General features: G+C 39.1%; 1 protein-coding gene across 1 annotated transcript in view; it reads left to right on the forward strand.

Annotated features, from left to right (window-relative positions):
* The window catches only part of LOC141345150 (rho guanine nucleotide exchange factor 26-like), a 60865-nt gene that overhangs the window by 20670 nt on the left and 19181 nt on the right, over positions 1-21014 (forward strand). Inside the window, exons 7-12 of the mRNA XM_073850022.1 lie at positions 7427-7579; positions 8473-8602; positions 9596-9670; positions 9775-9864; positions 12996-13150; positions 20305-20514. Coding sequence (XP_073706123.1) covers positions 7427-7579; positions 8473-8602; positions 9596-9670; positions 9775-9864; positions 12996-13150; positions 20305-20514 — 813 coding nt within the window. The remainder of the gene's footprint in view (positions 1-7426; positions 7580-8472; positions 8603-9595; positions 9671-9774; positions 9865-12995; positions 13151-20304; positions 20515-21014) is intronic.

Genomic DNA, 21014 nt, shown 5'->3' on the forward strand with positions numbered 1-21014 from the left:
GTCCAGGAAGGGTGCGTAGAGGGAAACCGACGCCGCCACGATGACGAGCTGCCGGACCCGCGGTCCGGACGATGACCGCACCCGCGACGGCTGACGGGCCAGGATGCCGGGCCGTTACTTTCCCCCTGGATGTGCCGTGGAAGCAGAGCGAGGACGCCGCTGCTAGAGATGCCGCCGCCCCTCGCGCTCCGGACCGAAGCGGGGAGCGCGTGCGGCCGCCGGACTCCGCCCCTTGCCTGGACCCTTCCCTACTGAACACTGCCCTCCTTCACGGAACCCCCTTCACAACGAGGACACCAGATCCCCTTTTATTTGGACACTTTTATTTCCCTTTTGGACACTTTCCTTTATTTTCTGTTTAATAAAAGCCTCTCCGAGGCCTGACGCCACACCCACTGTGTCTGTCGTTCGTCCCTCCCGCCACAGTGGTGGAGAATGCGGGCAAGGCGGGGCTTAGACAGCGCAGTGGGCAACACCTGATGACGTCATCCCCTCTCGCTCGCAAAAGTTCGTGAAAACCCGGACAGGGACGGAGGAACGACGGAGACGGCCTCCCAGCCGCAAGAAGGGTAAGTGATGTTTCAGTTAGTCACTTATCCTGCGGTTGGTTGAGGCTGTCGACTAATACCGGTTTTTCTGTCCCTGTTCCGGTGCGCGGCGAGAGGGAGCGTTGCCTTGGAGAGGAATCCCCGCCCACTCCGACCGCTGGAGCCTGGATGAGGAAGGTAGCACTCCTGCGTGGGCGGCGACCTTAGGACGGGGATGTCGCTTGGGGGGGGGGAATGTGGCGAGGCGTCTGCCCGCCCCCCTAATTTTCATCACCACCCCGTCCCGTATTCGCCGCCCTTCTCCAGGCTCCCGACGGGAGTGGGTGTGTAGGGGAGAGGAGGGGCGTGTAATCGGCTCGGGCTGGCGGCGTGTGATGGGGACACCTGATGTAAATGAAGCCTCATCACCGCCGCTGTTTAAATCCCGAGCGCGCCTCTCCTCGGGAGACCGGTCTCTTCCCCCGTGCATGCACGCTGGTGTCCTCGTGGGTCCAGGAAGGGTGCGTAGAGGGAAACCGACGCCGCCACGATGACGAGCTGCCGGACCCGCGGTCCGGACGATGACCGCACCCGCGACGGCTGACGGGCCAGGATGCCGGGCCGTTACTTTCCCCCTGGATGTGCCGTGGAAGCAGAGCGAGGACGCCGCTGCTAGAGATGCCGCCGCCCCTCGCGCTCCGGACCGAAGCGGGGAGCGCGTGCGGCCGCCGGACTCCGCCCCTTGCCTGGACCCTTCCCTACTGAACACTGCCCTCCTTCACGGAACCCCCTTCACAACGAGGACACCAGATCCCCTTTTATTTGGACACTTTTATTTCCCTTTTGGACACTTTCCTTTATTTTCTGTTTAATAAAAGCCTCTCCGAGGCCTGACGCCACACCCACTGTGTCTGTCGTTCGTCCCTCCCGCCACAGGTCTTACTTTAATCTGAATATTTGTGATATTTGCCTTAAATTGATTTCTAGGACACTTTTTAACTTTATTTTCCTAACCTTACTAACTGTATGTGTCATCATTCACATCAAATTCTTAAATTTTATCAATACATCAAATTAGAATAATTAGACTCTGTATGGTTGCACAAATTAAATCAGTATCAACAAACTCCATCTTTCCATTGCACAGGAAAAACCGGGCCTGCAATGAAATTGACATTTAACTGTATTTACTTAGACTGTTTAATGAAGATAAGAGGTTCCAAAAAATGCATTTACACAGTAAAATTGCAAATACATAAATAATGTAATAAGATTAATGTTATACTTTTTTTTAAACATAAATCTAAAATATTGGAAAAATGCAATACCTTTAAATATAAAATCGAACCACCAATAGGTGGCAGTAGTCACTGTCTTAATGAGCGAGTCACGGATTCAACCATAGATGGATTCAACCAGTTCGTTCACTGACTCGATTCATTAAAAAAATGCTAAATCATTCAGTACTAAAACACCGCTGTGTTGCTCGGAGATTCACGGAGAGGTTCTGCTGTTGCTTAGAACTATTTTCGTTTGCAAAAATGGTTAATGATGTGTCTAAAATGTAAGTCAGTTAATATTAACTACTAGTTTATTGAACTACTGTTGTATAAAATCAATGTCACTCACGTTTGCAATCGTAATGGTGCTTTCCTACCGTAGTATGGTTGTTCATGCTTGTTTCTTTGTGTATGCTGTTGAGCCTATTAGTGTTGATTTTCTGTGAGTCAGATTGAGCTTGATACTGTCCGTTTTCAGTCATCTTAAGTAATAAAATCAGAATTATGCTCACCAAAGTTTCGTTGCTGCGCTAGTTATTGTTTGTAATTGATGTTTTAATCAGGTTACTTGTCCGGTCGGGCAAGTAAAATCCCCTTTCACTTGCCCTTTCACAAAATCCACTTGTCCCGGACAAGCGTTAATGTCGAGCCCTGAGTAGTAACCGAGTGTGATCGCTCACTCAAGTCACATGACATGACATGCACTTGGAAAATACTAACTTTAGAATATAATATTCGGAACAAAATTTAGAACAAAAGCTCATCATTACTAATACAGTTTAATCAAATGTGATAAAATAAAGATGTTTAAATTGGTTAAATTAGTTAGAGACAAGTGACGTCAACCTCAACAATGGGCAGCAGGGGGCGTGAGAGTACCGCGGTACGCCACGAGAGTTTCGCGATACGTATCGCGGTTGGTGTATCGCGATATTTCGGTTCGGTTTGTAATATCGTTACACCCCTACTAATTTCACATGCAAATCAGCAATATCATGTAACGTGACTTTCATAAAACAGGACGTGCTTGATTTATTACTGTTTCTTTGATGTCGTGTTTTTAAAAATTAAGTAAGTAAGAAAACCTGCGCTGTTCTGTGTATGTGCTCAGAGACGGAGCAGAACACGGACATGTAAAGTTATCTTTTAACTCAAGGTGTGCACCTAAACGGTCAAATACACGCAAAAAAATATTTCAAAATGAGGCGCTTGGTGATTATTCATGTAAACCTAAACAGTTGAGAATGAAAATACGTGTAACAGTATATTGGATCCGTGTGGCACTAAGCAACTAATTTTCCTTCTGCCGTCTCTGTGCTCATTATTAATAAAACGTAAAAATACAAAGACAAAAATCTCTCACTGCTCTTGAATGAAGGACTTTTGTAATTTTATTAAGAAACAAAGCATGTTTAACTGTTACAGTGAAGACGCTGTTTTATTTTACGTTCAAATAATTACATTCAATTTCTGTAGTAGGCTGTTAGACTACTTTAGACTTGCATAAAAGTATTCAGTTTTTTTTTTTTAGTTGTTTTTTTTTCTGCTGTATTGCTACCTTTAAATTAATCACTAATATAAAGTTTTGGACCCAGTCATAATCGTGTGAAATAATCATGATTACAATCATGACCAAAATAATCGTGAAAAAATAATTATGATTTTTGCCAAAATCGAGCAGCCCTATGGTATAGTGTATAATGTTACAAAAGCTTTTAATTTCAGACAAATGCTGATCTTTGGATTTTTCTATTCATAAAATAATCATAAAAATAATGTACTTAAACATTAATGTTAATAATTAAAATGTTTCTTGAACAGCAAATCATCATATTAGATTTTCATTGCATCAGGACAAAGACCCAAAACACCATGCCAGTTCAGTCAAGTAGTTTATCAGGGCAAAAAATGTACAGTCTTAGAATACTCAAATCAATCTCAAAACAAAGCAATTTTGTCTTTACTGTTTCAATACTTATGGAGAGCACTGTATGTCCTAGGGGATGCAACAACACTGTGTTGTTAGCTAATGCCTTGCTTAGAGAATTAACTACTTTCTAGTGAATTTCTAGTAATCATGTGTCATTGTGTGTACATCTTTTTTTTTAAATATCTGCTAATTTCCCTGAAACTCAACCTCAAAATATTGAATGTACTGTAAAAAATGTTGGCATGAATCATTAGTGCAAGATAAATACATTTTTGTCATGCCGAAACTAAGCAATAATAAGATACTTAAATTACTGTAGTGATATAAGGTTAGTAATGATAAATAATTATTGCTACCACGTATTTAGGATTGTGATGATTAAAGCCCTTAGGCCTAAGTTAGGAAAATATAATTCCTTGGAAGTTCGTCCATCATGTTTGAAATGGGAGGGAGGGGGTATTACAACGTTTTCTGAGAATTACCCAATGATTCTTGCTACTTCAGTTTAGTCAGTTTTCCTCACTACATGATTTTGTCTCTTTCTCTGTCCATATCTGCCTTTAAAGAACAGGTCATATAGTATTTTAAAGTATCGTAATATTGTGTTGGAGTCCCCTACAACAGGTTTAAATTCATCTAAGGTCAGAAAACATTGCAATTTTGTCAGAATATACATTTAATATTAGAATCATTTCACAATGATTTCGAGATGGTTTGTTCAAGCAGTTCTGTCTGTAAAACCCTCCCTTCCACAAGTTTTTTTGATTGGTCTTTTCGTATACAATGCAAGCAAATCATGTCCATAGCTAAAGTTTAGCTGCTAAACTGTAAACAATTCACAAAACAATAATGGTGGATACATTAGCCATGTGCTAACATGACTAACTGATGAAAGAATACAGTAAACCAAACTATGTCTACTGTAATCTCTGAAGAATGACAGACAAAAGACGCTCTGTGTCTTAACTTTTAATTAGAACTCAGAACAGCTGTATCACATGCTCCCTTTATTAACCCTAAAACTGCCAGCACAGCAAAATAAACAGCAATTTCACAATGATTATAATTGCTACACTACATTCTTTATTATTAAAAGAAGTAATTAGAACAACAACAGTCTACATAAATTAACACATTCTTAGGAAAAGTGGGTTCACAGCGAATTATCAAGACTATTTCAGTAAGACAGTAATATTGTGGTTTACCTGAAAACCTAAAGCTGCTCTAGGTAAACATCACCTATTAGAACAAAAAACTATTTTGAGCACTCAATTGAAAATGTACACATAACGTATCAATCGTACTTACAGGTTGTGGTTCGGAGACGCTTGTTGGTCCAATAAAAGAAGGTACGGACTTATCTGTCATGGGCAAGCGTTGCGTTTAGCGAATCCGGCATTGAATTCTCCAAAATTAGAGAAGAAGTCCTCTGTAAAATTATGAGCACAACAAAAGGTTCAAATTGTATTGTTGTGGTATCATGGAAAAATTAAATTTTAAGTACTGATTCTTCATATCATCATCTTTCAGCAATAAGGCAGGTCAGACTGTTCGTATTTCGCGGGCAGGCGAGGATTATGCTAATATGTTACCTAGTGACATAGATCAGTAACAGGCAGATTAAAAAATATGACGACTCATTAGGGCGATTCAAAATTAACTCTTTCTTTTGAGAAACAGTGCACTTCTTTGATTAACAGCTTTGCAGACTGTTTACATTGAAGGATAGCTACATTACAAACTGCAAAAATATATTTTTAGAAAACCCATATGACCTGCTCTTTAAGGTTGTAAAATAAAAACAACCATCCCACTGACCATTTTTCAGACACAACAGCTACTCCCCGCCTGAATGATTTCTTGTCAGTGGATCAAACTTTTCTTCTAAAGAACTGGTTTGGCGGGATTTTTGACAATGAGGGTCATTTAACTCAAGCTGTGCTTCTGAAGAACTGACTCTTACATCCTAAAAAGCAAGGAGTCTCACCCACTCAGAAGTATGATGTTGATTAACTATAAATTAGGCCCAGCAAACCACAGACAGACATATTGAGCTGTGTTGTAATTGCTTTCCTCTTTTACTGGCATAATAAGCATCATCAAGCTTTTCGTTTTAAATAAACAAACACAAATACTCATTGATGGAAACCTGAAAACAAGTACATTCAAGAGTTAGTTATTTTGTCCTTTCATCTTTATGTAACTATCATCTAATCTGTGAGAAGGAATTGGTTGATGTGATATTGATGTCATCAATGTTGTCCCTTAATCTGGTTGAATATACAGTGCACAAAATAGAACTTTCATTCTGGTCCTCTGTGATTCCTAAACTGAAAAATGACAAAGAAGTGTGCTTTGAACAGATACTGGGCCTGCACAAATGCACAGATGAACATGCACAGTTGCCTTGAATTCTGCACCAGAGCAAAAGTGCTAAGCATCCCTGAAATGCCCTGCTGCATATGTGTCCATGTGAGTGTGTGTGTGGATTGGATTGTGTGATGGATTGCTTGGATAACTCAGATTCCTTTGCTGTGGTACCTTGTATTGCTGTGGACAGAAAGACTTTAATAAGTAAAAAACAAAAATGGATTTTGCCACACAAAAATAAACACGCTGACACAGCAGCTGAAATTCGCTTTCAGTAACTGTTTAAACCCCCAAGAACAGAAATAGATGTATGTTTCTTGCAAAAACATTGATTTTGCTGCTGAATATGTGTTTAATAGTTGCCTCTTTTACAAATGTATTTTTAGTCCTGTTCATTTGGACTGCATTGGTTAACTCTTGTCCCTGTAAAGCTGATAGGGCTCCAAACACCTGTAGGAAGGTCCTGGGGTCAGGGCTCTTGTGCTAACAACCTGACTGACATCACTTCCAGATTTAGCATTCAAGTTTTGTCTTTCTGTGGTCTATTGTGAGATTGTGAACCAGAGGTCATGCTGGGTTCCAGCACAGATGGTTCTGAGCTGCATCCTCTGGATTGCTGGAAAATCGAGAAAACCCTGCAACTGGTCGTGAAGTGTGTGTCCTGTCAGGAAGAGCATGTGTGTATGATTCTCATGCTGCCGTCCTTGGTTGCTCATTTGAGGGGCTTTGGGACATCCTGTGCTCTGATGTGATCATAGGTTGGGAAAGGAGATGTTAGAACATCTTCCTGGCTTTGTGTTGCATATGTGTATGTGTGGGATGTGTGTGCGTGTTTGTCAAGTCAAGTCAAGTCACCTTTATTTATATAGCGCTTTTAACAATACAGATTGTGTCAAAGCAACTGCACAGTATTTAAACAGAACAATAGTGTGTAAGTAACGCATTATTGTAGATAATCAATTTTCATTTAAAGGCAGTTCATCAATGAATTCAGTGATATCATCGTCAGTTCAGTTCAAATAGTATACGATATCGCTGGAAAGTGTCCCCAACTAAGCAAGCCAGAGGCGACAGTGGCAAGGAACCAAAACTCCACAGGTGACAGAAATGGAGAAAACAACCTTGGGAGAAACCAGGCTCAGTCGGGGGACCAGTTCTCCTCTGGCCAGACGAAACCAGCCCTGTGTTTCCCTGTGCATGTGTAATGACTAAAACAGGGTGCTCCCTGCATCAGCTTTGACTCGTGTTGACGTTATGTGAGGTATGTCATACATGTTACTGCTTTTATGCAATTGTTTCCCTCCTCTTTCTCCCTCTAGGTTCTTTAAGGAACTTGAGGATCGGCACCAGCAGAACATTGTAATCGATGACATAAGCGACATTGTTATAAGTCACGCCCAGTCAAACTTTGAGCCCTATGTGACATACTGCTCAAATGAAGTATACCAGCAGAGAACACTGCAAAGACTCCTGTGAGTACAGCACAAATACGGACAGACTCTGTTACTCCCTCAACTGAAAATAATATCTGAATTTTTAGCCTTTAGCCCAGAAAATATTAAACTTATTTAGACAGAGATTCTACCTCAGATTAAAACTAAAAAGGGTAGTTGTGAGATTAAGTTATAAAATTAGAAAAAATATAATGTGAAAAGTCACATTGTGAGAAATTAAGTTATAATTACAAGAAACTATTAAGTCCCAAATGTGAAGTCGCAGATTTTGTAAGTTATAAAGTCGTGAGATTTCTATGTGAGGCAGGACTAATGCTAAGTTCATACTGCACAAAATTGTCTGAATGCTGCTGTTCTCACACTGTACTACTGTCAGTGATGGATCAGCGACAGGGTCACAAATTACACAACTTTACAGTAGGAAGATTTGCCAAGAACTCTGCGTTGTCTAGTCTAGATATTTAGCATGAGAAATATCTCACTGGCATTGGCACCTTACTTAGATTGCATCTTTGATAAAACACTACGTAATTGTCACTCATGTGAACAAGCACCGATTTGCTTCAGATTTATATACATTTTCACAATATTGTCAGCGAATAAAAATGTGGTTAAAATTGTGCAGTGTGAATCCGCCATTTGAGGAACAGTCACAATTGCAACTGATTTTGTCACAAATATAAGCTATAAAATCACCTTTTTATATTAGCCAAAATTTACATGGTTAGCCAAAATAAAGTCAAACTGCAAGATATAAAGTTGCAACTATAAGGAATAAAAGTTGCAATAACAAGAAATTAAGGTACAAACACCTTTTATTTGTTGCATAGTGATGTAGTTTTTTTATATAACAGGGATTGCATGACACTCTGCATCCAATCACTAGTTTAACCATACATTAATCCCTTCAGAAATAAAAGCCCGTCCTTTAAGGAGGTACTGACACGAATCGAGGCCCACCCAGACTGCCGGAACCTTCCCATGATCTCCTTCCTCATCCTTCCAATGCAAAGAGTCACACGGCTGCCCCTGTTGATGGATGTGAGTTACATTATCCCGCGACTTCTCCTTGCCTGACCTCTGAAAACATGTCTAACACGACATAAACATCTAGCTCTCTTGTAACTGCATTTTCAGTCTTTTAACATGCATCTTGTGCTTTGATTATGAGGTTAATTTGACCTGGAGGATGTTTACTGTTACATTACAGATTAAATTAAACCAATTAAAGTCTCCTGCTATTTCTTGTTTTTCTTTCTTTTCTTTTTATACTTTCCTCTCAAATTTACGCTCTCTTCTGTTCATTCTGTCTTATTTAAGGAAAGTGTTAGCTTTTAGGTCCTCTCTATTTAACAGTAACAATTCTGTTTATTTATTGTTTCTTGAGACTTTCATACAGCATACAGCCTCAAGTTCATTTGAGGCTCTTTTACTATATTTAAAAGATTGTTTAAAAGGATTAGTGTTGTTTTCTCTCTATCATCTTTACTCTCTCCAAAGGATTGCATTTGTAAAATGAAATGAGGGAGTAAGCTGCACTAAAGATGACCTAGAAACTTCTCCATGGTCCCTATACTCACAACTCTTGTTTTCATTTATCACCATCCTTCCCTCCTTCCTGTAGACCTTTTTCTTATTTCACCTTCTCATCTTTCCATCTCTTTGTCGCTTTATGGGTCCCTAGAGCTTGGCAGTGGGTTTCCTAGTTTAGGACAGTAGAGCTTGGCTCGCTGACTCTGAGCATGAGAATGTTGGGTTTGGTTTTCTTTCCTTCTTTCTCTCTTTCTTCCCACAGCTTAGAAACAAGTGAAACTCTAGCTGGGAAATATCAGACAAGCGTGAGAAAAAGTTTGAGACCACTCCATTAGAGATAAAGTGTTTGAAAAGCTTAAGGAACAATAAACCAAAAACTATTGTACAAACAGGAAACAGTTCTGATGCAAGTCTATTTTAGATTTACAGCATATTAAACTGTGTACTCAAGCACAAACAGTTCAAAGATATTTTTTTATTCGAAATGTTTTTTTCTTATAGACCATATGCCAGAAGACGCCCAAAGATTCTGCCCCTTATGAGGCATGTAAAAAAGCTCTGCATGTTGTCAGCAAGGTGAGAAATCCTGGAAATTACCACTGCAGGTTTTTCTAGTGTTGTCTGAGAGATCCTTTGTTAATAATCACCTCCCCCCCCCCCCTGTATGTGTGTATACGCAGCTTGTGAGGAAATGTAATGACGGTGCTCGTAAAATGGAGAGGACAGAAATGATGTACACCATCAATTCCCAGCTGGAGTTTAAAATTAAGGTAAGAGAATAAAACTACCCGTGAAAAGAATTTAATGATTCTACTTAATTCCACTGCCTTGATGATTCTTTTAAAGTGCCCCTTTCATGCTATTTGAAAGGTTCATTTGGTTTTGGGAGTCCCAGCAACAGGTTTACTTGCATTAAAGGTCAAAAATCACTTTAATTTTTTTTTTATTTTTACCTTATTTCTCAACAACTCTCAAATGATTTGTTCGAAAATTCATCTTTCCAAACACCTCCTTTGCATGAGGCCACTCTGCTCTGATTGGTCTTATCAGTCTGTTATGATTGGTCTACTGCGTACACCGCATGTCAGAAATGGAACTCCCATCACCAGTATTGGAATACGGCTTATCAATAATACTTCCTATTATAATAATTATAGTGCTCCACTCTGTTCTGAAAATAAAGAATCAGAGGGGAGATAAGTTGTTTTACACTTATGTTAGCGAATCAGGCCCACAGCTTTTTAGTAAAAACCCATATCGCATATCTTCAATATCGCACACACAGCCCTAAAAGTGAGTTACAATTTCAGACAATTTTAAATAGTTTAAATTACAAATTTTAAATCGTGTCCAGTTAGCGCACTTCAACAATATGTCCTATTATGGTCAGTAGGCAGAGAGGAGGTGGTTTTTAGTGGCTGTTCGAATGCATTCAACCACATGAGTGTTTACACTACACTTAAGCATTCTGGTTGAAAGTGTTTTTGACTACCTCTGGAATTGTTTACACCCTGTTTACACCTGTATTTAGGTTCATTTGTGATCAAATTGAGAAAACAGCATCTTAATACCAGGTGTAAACATTTCTATTTTGATCACTAATCCAGTTACACACACCTATGACTATGTTGTCAAATGAACAACCAGTTAGTCATTATACTGATTTAAGTCATATGAGCCTGAAGTACAGGCAACAGTAACAGTTATTGCATGTAAGACACAACAACGAATTTCAGCTTAGTTAGTCAAGGACCACTCCTGTTTATTCAGTGAATTGCTCAGTCAGTGAGATGATTCAAATTCATTCAAATTACACTTATGCAACCAGCAAGGACAGTTTTTTTTTTTTTTTTTTTTAATCAGTAAATGCAGCATTGTTGGGTAAAGTAATGATATGATGTCAGTTTAATAAACTTAAGTTAATCCACCCAGTCTATTCACAATTAAAGTGCCCAAATTGAAATATTTTACATGTAGCAAGTGCAAAGTGTCCAGTATGTAAACAATATGATTCACACTTTTAAACACCTTACACCTTTTTCCTTAAAAAAAAAAAAAGGGGCAGGGGGTTGCAGTTATGGCCTAATGGTTAGAGAGTCAGACTTGTAACCCGAAGATTGCAGGTTCGAGTCTCTGGTCCAGCGGGGATTGTAGGCGGGGGTAGTGAATGATCAGCACTTTCTTCTATCCTCTTTACCACAACTTAAGTAAAGGCACCAAACCCCCAACTGCTCCCTGGGTGCCGCAGCAATATGGCTGCCCACTGCTCACGTTTGGGCACTCTTAATGCTTTTTTTGGTCCACTGCCAATACCACAAGCCACCATGCAAGCGTGTTACTCGGTTACTCGAATCTAGTTAAAATATTGGATTAAAAAAAAAAAGTTTTGATTTCCAGTCCTAGATGTATGCTGGTGTATGACATCTGAAATTAGTTATGTTACTTTTGTTACAGTTATGTGACGCCCTTCCTGCTATTTGTACTGTCTGATGTTGTATCAGCTGATGAGGAATATTAACTAAAACACAGCTTCAGAGAAATGCAGCTTCACTACTCAATAGTTATAGCATAGTGTTGCACATGAGACTGTTTTAAGTGGAGGGGAAAAATATTCATAACCATATTATTAAGCATGTGTATCCTCTTTGTTTTATCCACTACAAAGTGGTTTGTAGTAAAGTCTATGTCACAGCTGAGGGTCTTCTCAGATTCTCTAAGTAGAGTTGCACAAATCCTATAGTTACTTGGAGAAGTTATTCCAACTGGGTAAAACTAGCAGAGTGAAAGGATATGGATCTGGTTAACTGTAAACGCAACTATAATGATCTTTTTATCTCACAGAGATTAGCAAGTGTTTCGACTGTCAGCCTTTTAATCGTTGGATTTACCCTTTACATGCCTTCGCCTTCATGTAGTACTTTGTACCATAAGAAGCAAGTAAACTTGGGTTTTTGTTGCTGTATATTTTGTTTATAACAACGTGTTCACACATTCTTACCTGAAACACACATGCTGCTCACTTGCTGTGGGTCTTGTGTTCATGACGACATACTGTATTCTTCTCTACGTTAATTTGCAAAAACGTGCATGTGCAGTTTAAACTTACTTTGCATGATGCATTAGACACACTCACTAATGCAACCATATTTACAACCTATTGCTTGAGCAGTGTGGGAAAGTTCTGCTGGCACATTTGGTATGTGCAGATGTCTAGATAATTCTTTGCTAAGTCCAGCTGTTCGAAGGTCAGTAGCTCTCAAAGTTTGATTGCGTTTCTAGCAGTTGCAACAGCATGTGTCACAGTGTGACTTTATTGCTTATTTTAAACTTTATCTTACAACTACCAGTACAATGTGCCCTACATTTTTCTTCTCATTTTACTTCATACATCACAATAGATAAGAAACACAATTTCAGCTTCGGTTTCATGCCAGATTTAAAAGGCTATTGTTGTGTTTTAATTTGCTTTGAAGTTGGCAAACTTGCCATTGCTCGAGGATCTTTCAGCAGATATTCTCAGGTGTCCTTTGTAAGAGTTTGATATGTTTGTTGAGTGGCAAGAGGCTTTGCAAAAATTCTTTATATGGAAATGGTTTGGTCATATTTTATGCAAATTGACTTTAATGATAAACATTACAATGAGGTTAAAAGAACACAATGTGTTGTAAAAAAAAACAATAGTCAATAATGGTCAATTATGAAAAAATATATATTTTTTTCAACAAGAACTTTTTATATTTTGATGAACATTACATTACACACATTTTTATTTATTTTACTGTTCTTAATATCTGTGACTTGTTTTAAAAATGAAGTCTTCCTTCATGTCAGACGTGTAACATTGAAGCATTAATGATTCTGTCTAGTTCACATTTTCTCTTTTCACACTTTCTCTCTGCAGCCATTCCCACTGGTGTCATCCTCCCGTTGGATGGTGAAACGTGGTGAGCTAACAGCTTTTGTAGAGGAAAATGGCATCTTTTCCAAAAGGACGTCTCGCCAGCAGGTCTATTTCTTCCTCTTCAATGATGTCCTCATTGTCACACGAAAGAAAAGGTGAGGTGGAGACCACAAATGAGATCTCTTATACTGGGTCCAAATGTACCTCTGTTCTTCCCTTGCTGTTATTGTGCCCTGGAGGATACTATAGAGAACAGAGTGTGGATTGTTGCAGAGGTAGGATAAAGGTAGCTACCTCACTGATTCCAGCAAGGAATAACAGAACACAAACAATGTTATAAGGAAATAAGTTAACTGAGACGGAATAACTTTGTATTTAACTAAACACTGTCTGCATGAGCGCCATCATACAACCCTCCACAAGACGAAACATCGATATTAGAATCTTATTATAAAATAAAACATCGCTAACCTGATTTCATCTCTTTCACCAGGCACTGCAAGGTTCTTCAGCTAAAGCCTTAATTTTTTGAGTGAAGTAAGATTTGCAGGTCAAACTTTGCTTTGGTACAAACTATGGCAGATGGCACACTAAACTTACAGTGCTCCTCATTTTGCGTTTTGTTATTTTCTTGTAAGCATTCAAGATTCGTATGCTGTTTCCATCCTGATTCCTTTTTAAATTAACCAGCTGCCACTGTGACTCAATTTTAAGCTTTTATTGTGGTTGTCCTAGACAAAGTATTACCTAGCACAAGTAGCACAGTACCTAGGTACTACCTAGCACAAAACAACTAAAACAGAAACCAAGTGATGAAACATTATATTCATCATGGAGCACTGTTGATGGTGCTGTCCGGTATTTGCTTGTTCATTTGAAAATAAATAAATGCTATTTTATCAGTATATAGACTAAAAATGGTAAGTAATCTGTGTTCGTGTGTCACAAGGTTTTTCAACCCTTTTGTATACTGTCTGCTCCCTGCTGCTACACAGTGCCAGGTTTTTGTTCTGGTCTTTTTTGGGAACATTCTGCACCCAATGACAAAGCGGACAGCCTCCAAGAAAACAAGATGGTTTTCATTTTTACTCCATTCTGGCAAATATGGCCCACAAGCACTCTCTGGGTTTTAACTGAAAAACGAAGCAAAAGCAAAAAAAGAAAAGGTTTATTTTAACAATGTGTGATATGTGTAGTATGTGTGGGGAGTCATGCTACTCACTAAGATCTGAAGCAAAACAAACCCCAGCATGCCATCACGCTCTCCACTCTAACTCTCTTCTCATTTCCTCTCTCTCTCTCTCTCTCTCTCTCTCTCTCTCTTTCTCTCTCTCTCTCTCTCTCTCTCTCTCTCTCTCTCTCTCTCTCTCTCTCTCTCTCTCTCTCTCTCTCTCTCTCTCTCTCTCTCTCTCTCTCTCTCTCTCTCTCTCTCTCTCTCTCTCTCTCTCTGTCTTTCCGCTCCACTTTTTTTTACTCATTTTCTCTGGTTATGTAACTTACGCTTAAAAGCAGCTGGTCATTTTTCCTCCGTTACTTTTTATTTATGAATCTCTCTTTCTCACACATACAGATTCACACATGCATGGGCAGTTTTTGCTTTATTTAGGATATCCATTTTGGATAATAGTAATGTTTATCAGCACTATAAACAGTAGAAAAGGACATTATGTTCAGTACACGGTCAAAGTGTAAGTGCACAAGACGTTTAACAAAAGTTTCCGTATCATACAGCATTGACATCATGCATCTCTCAGATTAAATTATCTAAATACAGCGTTCCTTTCATACCAGCACAGGGGCCTGTGTGTGTGTGTTTGCATGGAAGTGTGTGAATGTTTTGTCCTGGTGCTGGAACATCTCTTGGCTGCAGGAGAGGATGTCATTACAGTGGTAGGAACATCTGATTGCTCAACTGATAGAAGCTGTATGCTGGATCCTTTATTTTGCAGTTATAATATGATATGTCAGGAGCAGATGGTAGCGTAATTGTCCAGCACTCAGTTTGCTGGGTTAAAATTTGATTAGTGCCAGTCCAGGTGCCCCTTGAAGCCAGAACTGAGACAGGTAAATATGGTCGGTGTCTTTGACAGATTGCTGAGGCCTGGGCTAAATGGAAATTTTAAGGCAGCAGGATTGTTATAGATTTGTGTGTACACATCAGTACAAACTGATGATTGTGTAGACACACATGTCCTCTTCTAGGGTTGGACAATATGAACAAAATCTTATTTCACGATAATGAAATGTATCGCAGTACAGTTATTTTTTATTTTTTTTTAATAGGACAAATACAATAAATCGAATATTTAAATGAACCATTTTTTCGGATGTATTTTCGTGTCTCACAGCAGCATAATTAAACTTTAGTTAGTTACTAAATTTCTGTTGCATTTCATGTTTGTATTGGTCTTTGTATTCTTTTAATGTATCTTTAAATAACCTTAAGCATAATTTGTATATTGTGAAATATTTGCACAAATAATGATTTAAAAATGAGTTTCATAGTGTTACAGTTTTTCTCAAATGCTAAAACACATTTCACAAACGTTTCCTCCATGTTCCCCTATGTCTAAACACAACACCCTTTTCTAAAGCTACATAAACACAACCACACCTTCTCACTTCAAAACTCAAACTTTCGCACCAAAAGAGCAGCTCGAAGCTTTCAAAAATGTAAACACTATACACATCATTACACACTACAGCAACACAATTGAAAACACAATGCTCAATTTGTGATAAGGTTCTTTGTTTCATAACTGCCAACGCATATTTTTAGAAACTTTACAGTAACGGGTCTTCTTAGATCTCTGCAGAGGATTAGGCATTTAGATTTGTAAGTTTCATATGAAGAGTATAAATCTATAGAAAATACTGCATGTACACTACTGTAACATAACTCAATGCAAAAACAGAATCTATTGCACACAACAGTACTCTTGAAAACATGATCAGGGTGTGAAGTTTTTTTATTTACTTCATTCACACCACACACACACACCACAATCACAGTGCGGCATCATGTCGCTGAGCTGCATGGGGCCACATCGCAGGCTATATTGTCTCTTGCCAGGCACCTCGGGAAAAACGCCCTGGAATGGCGAATCCATCCTTGGAAGGCCTCCACTGGGATATCAACACAGGCCAGCTCCATTGCCCTTAGGAGGTTCTCTCTAGTGTATGGTTGTCTGTCATAAACCTTCCATCTCCACGATGAGAAGAACTCCTCTATAGGGTTCAGGAAAGGGGAGTAGGGTGGCAGACAGACGTTTAAAAAGTGGTTACTGTTGGTGGTGAACCACTCTCTGATTTGGTTTGTTCTGTGGAAGCGGACATTGTCCCAAATGATCACATAAATGTGATGTGCTGGCCCAGGATGGTGTTGTTGGCGGTCCAGGAGGATATCTCTTAGCTCCTCTAGGAAGGTGAGGAGACGTTGGGTGTTGTAAGACCCAAGGACAGCATGCCGGTGGACAAGCCCATCCGAACCCATGGCTGCACAAAGAGTAATATTACCCCCCACCTCAGTGATGGCTCTTTGGCCAATGATGTTACGGCCTCTTTGCCTTCGTTTCTGCAGGTTGAAGCCAGCCACATCCAGGAATGACTTTGTCTCTGATCTTCCGGAGTCTGATGAGGTTGTTCTCATGAACCATATCCACAATGAGGGTTTCTTGTGCCGCTGTAAATATGGCAACCATCCCACCTCTATGTGGCATTCTTTCAACTCTAAAGAAAGAAACATGTGTTGTCAATTGACATGCTTTACAGTAACAATTGATTTGAAACCAATAGACTACTTTCACAGGCTTGTAAAACTGTATTGTGAAAGCAATAGAGTACAATACCTGTTGTGTTGTCTGAATGCCCTGATAATGGTGGCCACGGTGAACCTACTCAGGTTTGGACGGACTCTTAGTCCTGCTTCAGCCATTGTCATGCCATGGACAATGACATGGTCAATGACTGTTGCTCGCATCTCGTCCGTAATGATGGTGCGAGGTTGTCTTGCTCTCCCTCCTGGACCTTCTCCTCTCCCTCGTTGGCCTGCTCCTCTTCCTCCTCTGATTTGAACTCCTCTTCCACGTTGGCCTGCTCCTCTTCCTCCTCTGATTTGAACTCCTCTTCCTCGTTGGCCTGCTCCTCTTCTTCCATGGCCAGCTCTTCTCCCTCCTCTGACTCGAATTCCTCTTCCCCTGACTCTGCCTTCATCCATTGTGTTTGTTTGGAATCTTCAGCAAACTGTGCACTCTGAACTTGCTTTTATACATGTGGTCACAGCATTAGCAACAAGTGTCTTCAATTGTGAGTCGTTGTGTGTAATGAATGACACCAGGTTTGTTCATTGTGTTCAAATATTGCTGACTGTGGCAAGCATTTTTCATCACATGAGCTTTCATTTGAGAATATGAGCGGAGTTCTTTTGCAACTTGTGTTTTAGCAAGGAAAAATGTGTTTAGATTTATGAGAACAGAGGATTGTGTTTTGTGAATTGTGTCTTCATGTGAAATGTGTTTATGATATTGGAAAATGATGGCTAGATTTAGTAAATGTGTTTAGACAACTGGTCATTTGGTTTAGAGGATTGGCTTTTGTGTTTTAGCATTTGAGAAAAACTGTAATGCAAAGGTCAAAAGAATAAATTTTCATAAATTTCTGCTGAAATAAAGAACAGCACTAATAAAAAAGAGCCTCAAGTTTGCAGTGAACATTTTTTGGAGAAAGATTATGGAAAGGAAAAGAAAGGAAAGGACGTGCATTTAACCCATCCAAGTGCACACACACAGTAGTGAACACACACACACCATGAACACACACCCGTAGCAGTGGGCAGCCATATTGCTATCGCTGCGGTGCCCGGGGAGCAGTTGGGGGTTCGGTGCCTTGGTCAAGGGACTCACCTCAGTCGTGGTATTGAGGGTGGAGAGAGTGCTGGTAATTCACTCCCTCCACCTACAATCCCTGCCGGACCTGAGACTTTTGAGTCATTGTTCGCTGCACCAAGAGACTTAAGCCTAAAGTTGTTCAGTTTTTTTTTTTTTTTTCATTGAAGCGAACCAACCCTGTTATGTAGACAGAAGTGTCGTAACTCTAACGTAGCGGCTCACTATCTAGATGCCTAGGTAGAAATAATAAAAATATATTTGACATATCTGTTGTTTGACTTTTAAACTTCAAAAATAGATTTTAGGCAAAGCTGGGCATTTTGCTGTATTCTGTGTTTATCTGGTCATTCAAGTGCAATAAGTCACGGAAGAGAATTGAATTTGGGATTGCATGCTGTCTGAGAGGTGGATTTCTGTGTGTGTGCTTTACAGAGATACAGTTGTAATCTTTGCTGTATTTTAGTCACTGTGTTTCTTTGATATAATCTTGCCAGGATCACTTGTTTAGGATTACTTGTTCTAAAATCAATTTTTAACCACAGCTTCTTAGGGCTTGTTGTTTTATTTTAACATCAAGTATGTCCTTACTGTTTCTTTATTGCGTAACAGTCATCTTGAATCACGTGTGCCTTGATAGCTAATCACATATAGACTTGATGTCATTAAATTTCAGTCAGTTGTGTGACATTTAATCCGAATTAATGATAAACTGAATCCCACCTGTCACAAAAAAATCTATGACTTCTATTATAAATCAACATTTTTTCTGGTGTAAACTCTAAAAATCCCAAACTATTGTTTAGTGTAAAACATGTTGAAGATGAATAATAAGCTGTTTCCTCAAGAAAGCTGTTTATGTGAGCAAAAGCTTCATTACACTGTTATTCAACGCAAAGAAGCCTCTTCTCCATTGACAATCAAAAAAAAAAAAAAAACAGCATCTGGTCTCCTTCCCTGCAACGCGGTGTTAGCATTAGCCGTTAAGTTTTTTTTGGCTAAAGGTTGCAGGCTTTCCTTCCAGTGGCTTGCTTGGAGTATCTCGTAAGGGGCTGATGATCTGAATCAGGTGTGTTTGATTAAGGAAACATGGAAAACATGCAGTGTTGGGGGGCTCCAGGAATGTGGTTGGGAACCCCAGCTCTAATGTCAAAAACAATGCAGTTCTGCATTGTACAGATATATTTATGTAATACAATATTGTATGGTTGAGCTGTCATTGTAGACTACAGGCTATATCATCATATTGGCGATACAAGAAAGAAAGATAAATACAGACTACTGCCACTTGCTGGTATGAAGAGATTTCCTGTCACCCAGGTGAAGAATATACAGTATATGTACTTTTTGCTCTCTCTGTGTGTTCAAGCATAGCTTTTTTACCCTAAAGCAGGTAATGTGAGGTGACACCACAGTTGGCTTCACAGTTGTTCTTTTTCACTTTTAGTAGTTCTGAAAAGCCTTTTTTTTGCTACACCATTTGAAGCAGAGTTGCACTGATAAGAAATTCTGGTAAATATAAGATATTATTATAAGCAATAATTGTTTTCATGTTATGGCAAAAAAAACTATACATTTTCAGTGTTATAAGTGACTGTAGGCATCACAACATTTGGGCAGTCATCTTCCTAATAGGTTTTAGTTGGTCTCTGTCTCTCTCTGTCACACTGGCTCTTTCTTGTTTCTTCCAGACTTCAGTTAATTGTAATGGTCCCTCTCTGTCTGTAGAATCTGTTATCCTCTGCCTGTGGAATGTAAATGGCATTCTGATTGTGTCTGGCAGAGCCCAGAGGTTGTTCAGGAACTAACAGGAGGATCTGACTCCACTTATTCAATTATCTCTACACAAACACAGTTAATTATCTGGCTGAAGACGTGCTGACTAATGCCACACCACTAGCATTTATATGCTTTAGAAATAGCACTTGCATACACATTAATATGCTAATTCAAACAGTCAACAGTCAGTGTTAAAGGACAAACCTGGTCTCAGATCATTGTTTAATAGAACAATATTTTATCTTTACTGTAGACAGAAACACAGTTTAATATATTGTACAGATGTGTCAGTTTTTTTAATATAACAAAAGTGACAGGACATCTTTTTTTTCTACAAATTAAAGTAGACAAGTATGTATTTTTAATATCAAGTACATATTTCACTTCTTCCAAAAAAAGAATAAAAAAAAGAAATTAAATGGATATTTCACCCAGCAATGAAATGATTGTTTACTAACCCTTAACAAATATTAACAACAATAATAACATTTCTCAAAATATCTTATGTATGGTTCTGTAAACAATAAACAATAAAAATGCTAAAGTACAATTGTTTGTGTGTAATGAACTAATGTGATTTGAAGTGATTTAACCTGGAATATTTCTTTAATCTAAATCTCTGACTCTCTCTGTTTGTCTTTTCTCAGTGAGGAGAGTTATACAGTTATAGACTACGCACTGAGAGATCATATCTATGTGGGGTCTTGTCAGGCAGAAGACCTAAATCTCTCTCCAGTACGTGGCACTGCGGGAATGCTGACGTCACGACAGAACGTGGCCAGCCACCTGTTCCAGATCACATTCCGCAGCAACCACTCTGGAGACAACGTGACCATGATCTTGGGGGTGGAACTACTGTAAGTATTTGCATATGAGTTCAGCAGTTTAATAATAGTAAGAATAATAATAGTAAATCCAAAAATTTTTTACAATTTCATGATCCTTATTGGTAACACTTCTAGTTTGTGGACCAATTCTTGCTATTGCCTAATAATTACCAAATAAGGCATTAATATAAGCGCTAATAAACAGCCAATATGCTTGTAATATGCATGCTAATAAGCAACTAGTTAATAATGTCTCAATTTGTCCCAAAACTAAAGTGTTACCAATAAGGATAAAGAAATCGTTTTAAAAGGTTTTGTAATTTAATATATTTTTGGAGAAAAAAAAATGACCAGAAAATCAATACAGTTGGGGTCAAAAGGTTTTTTTTTGTTGTTTTTTTTTTTTTTACATTTGCTTCATGGTGAAAGAAAAATAATGCTATATGTAAGTTATCTGTTTACTCTCGGGCGCGTGTCGACAAGTGCAGTGTGGCTGTAAAGACATATTTTGCTGAGCAAGCACATGCTTC

Source organism: Garra rufa, chromosome 11 (genome assembly GCF_049309525.1).
Source record: "Garra rufa chromosome 11, GarRuf1.0, whole genome shotgun sequence".
In the NCBI taxonomy this organism is placed as follows: Eukaryota; Metazoa; Chordata; class Actinopteri; order Cypriniformes; family Cyprinidae; genus Garra; species Garra rufa.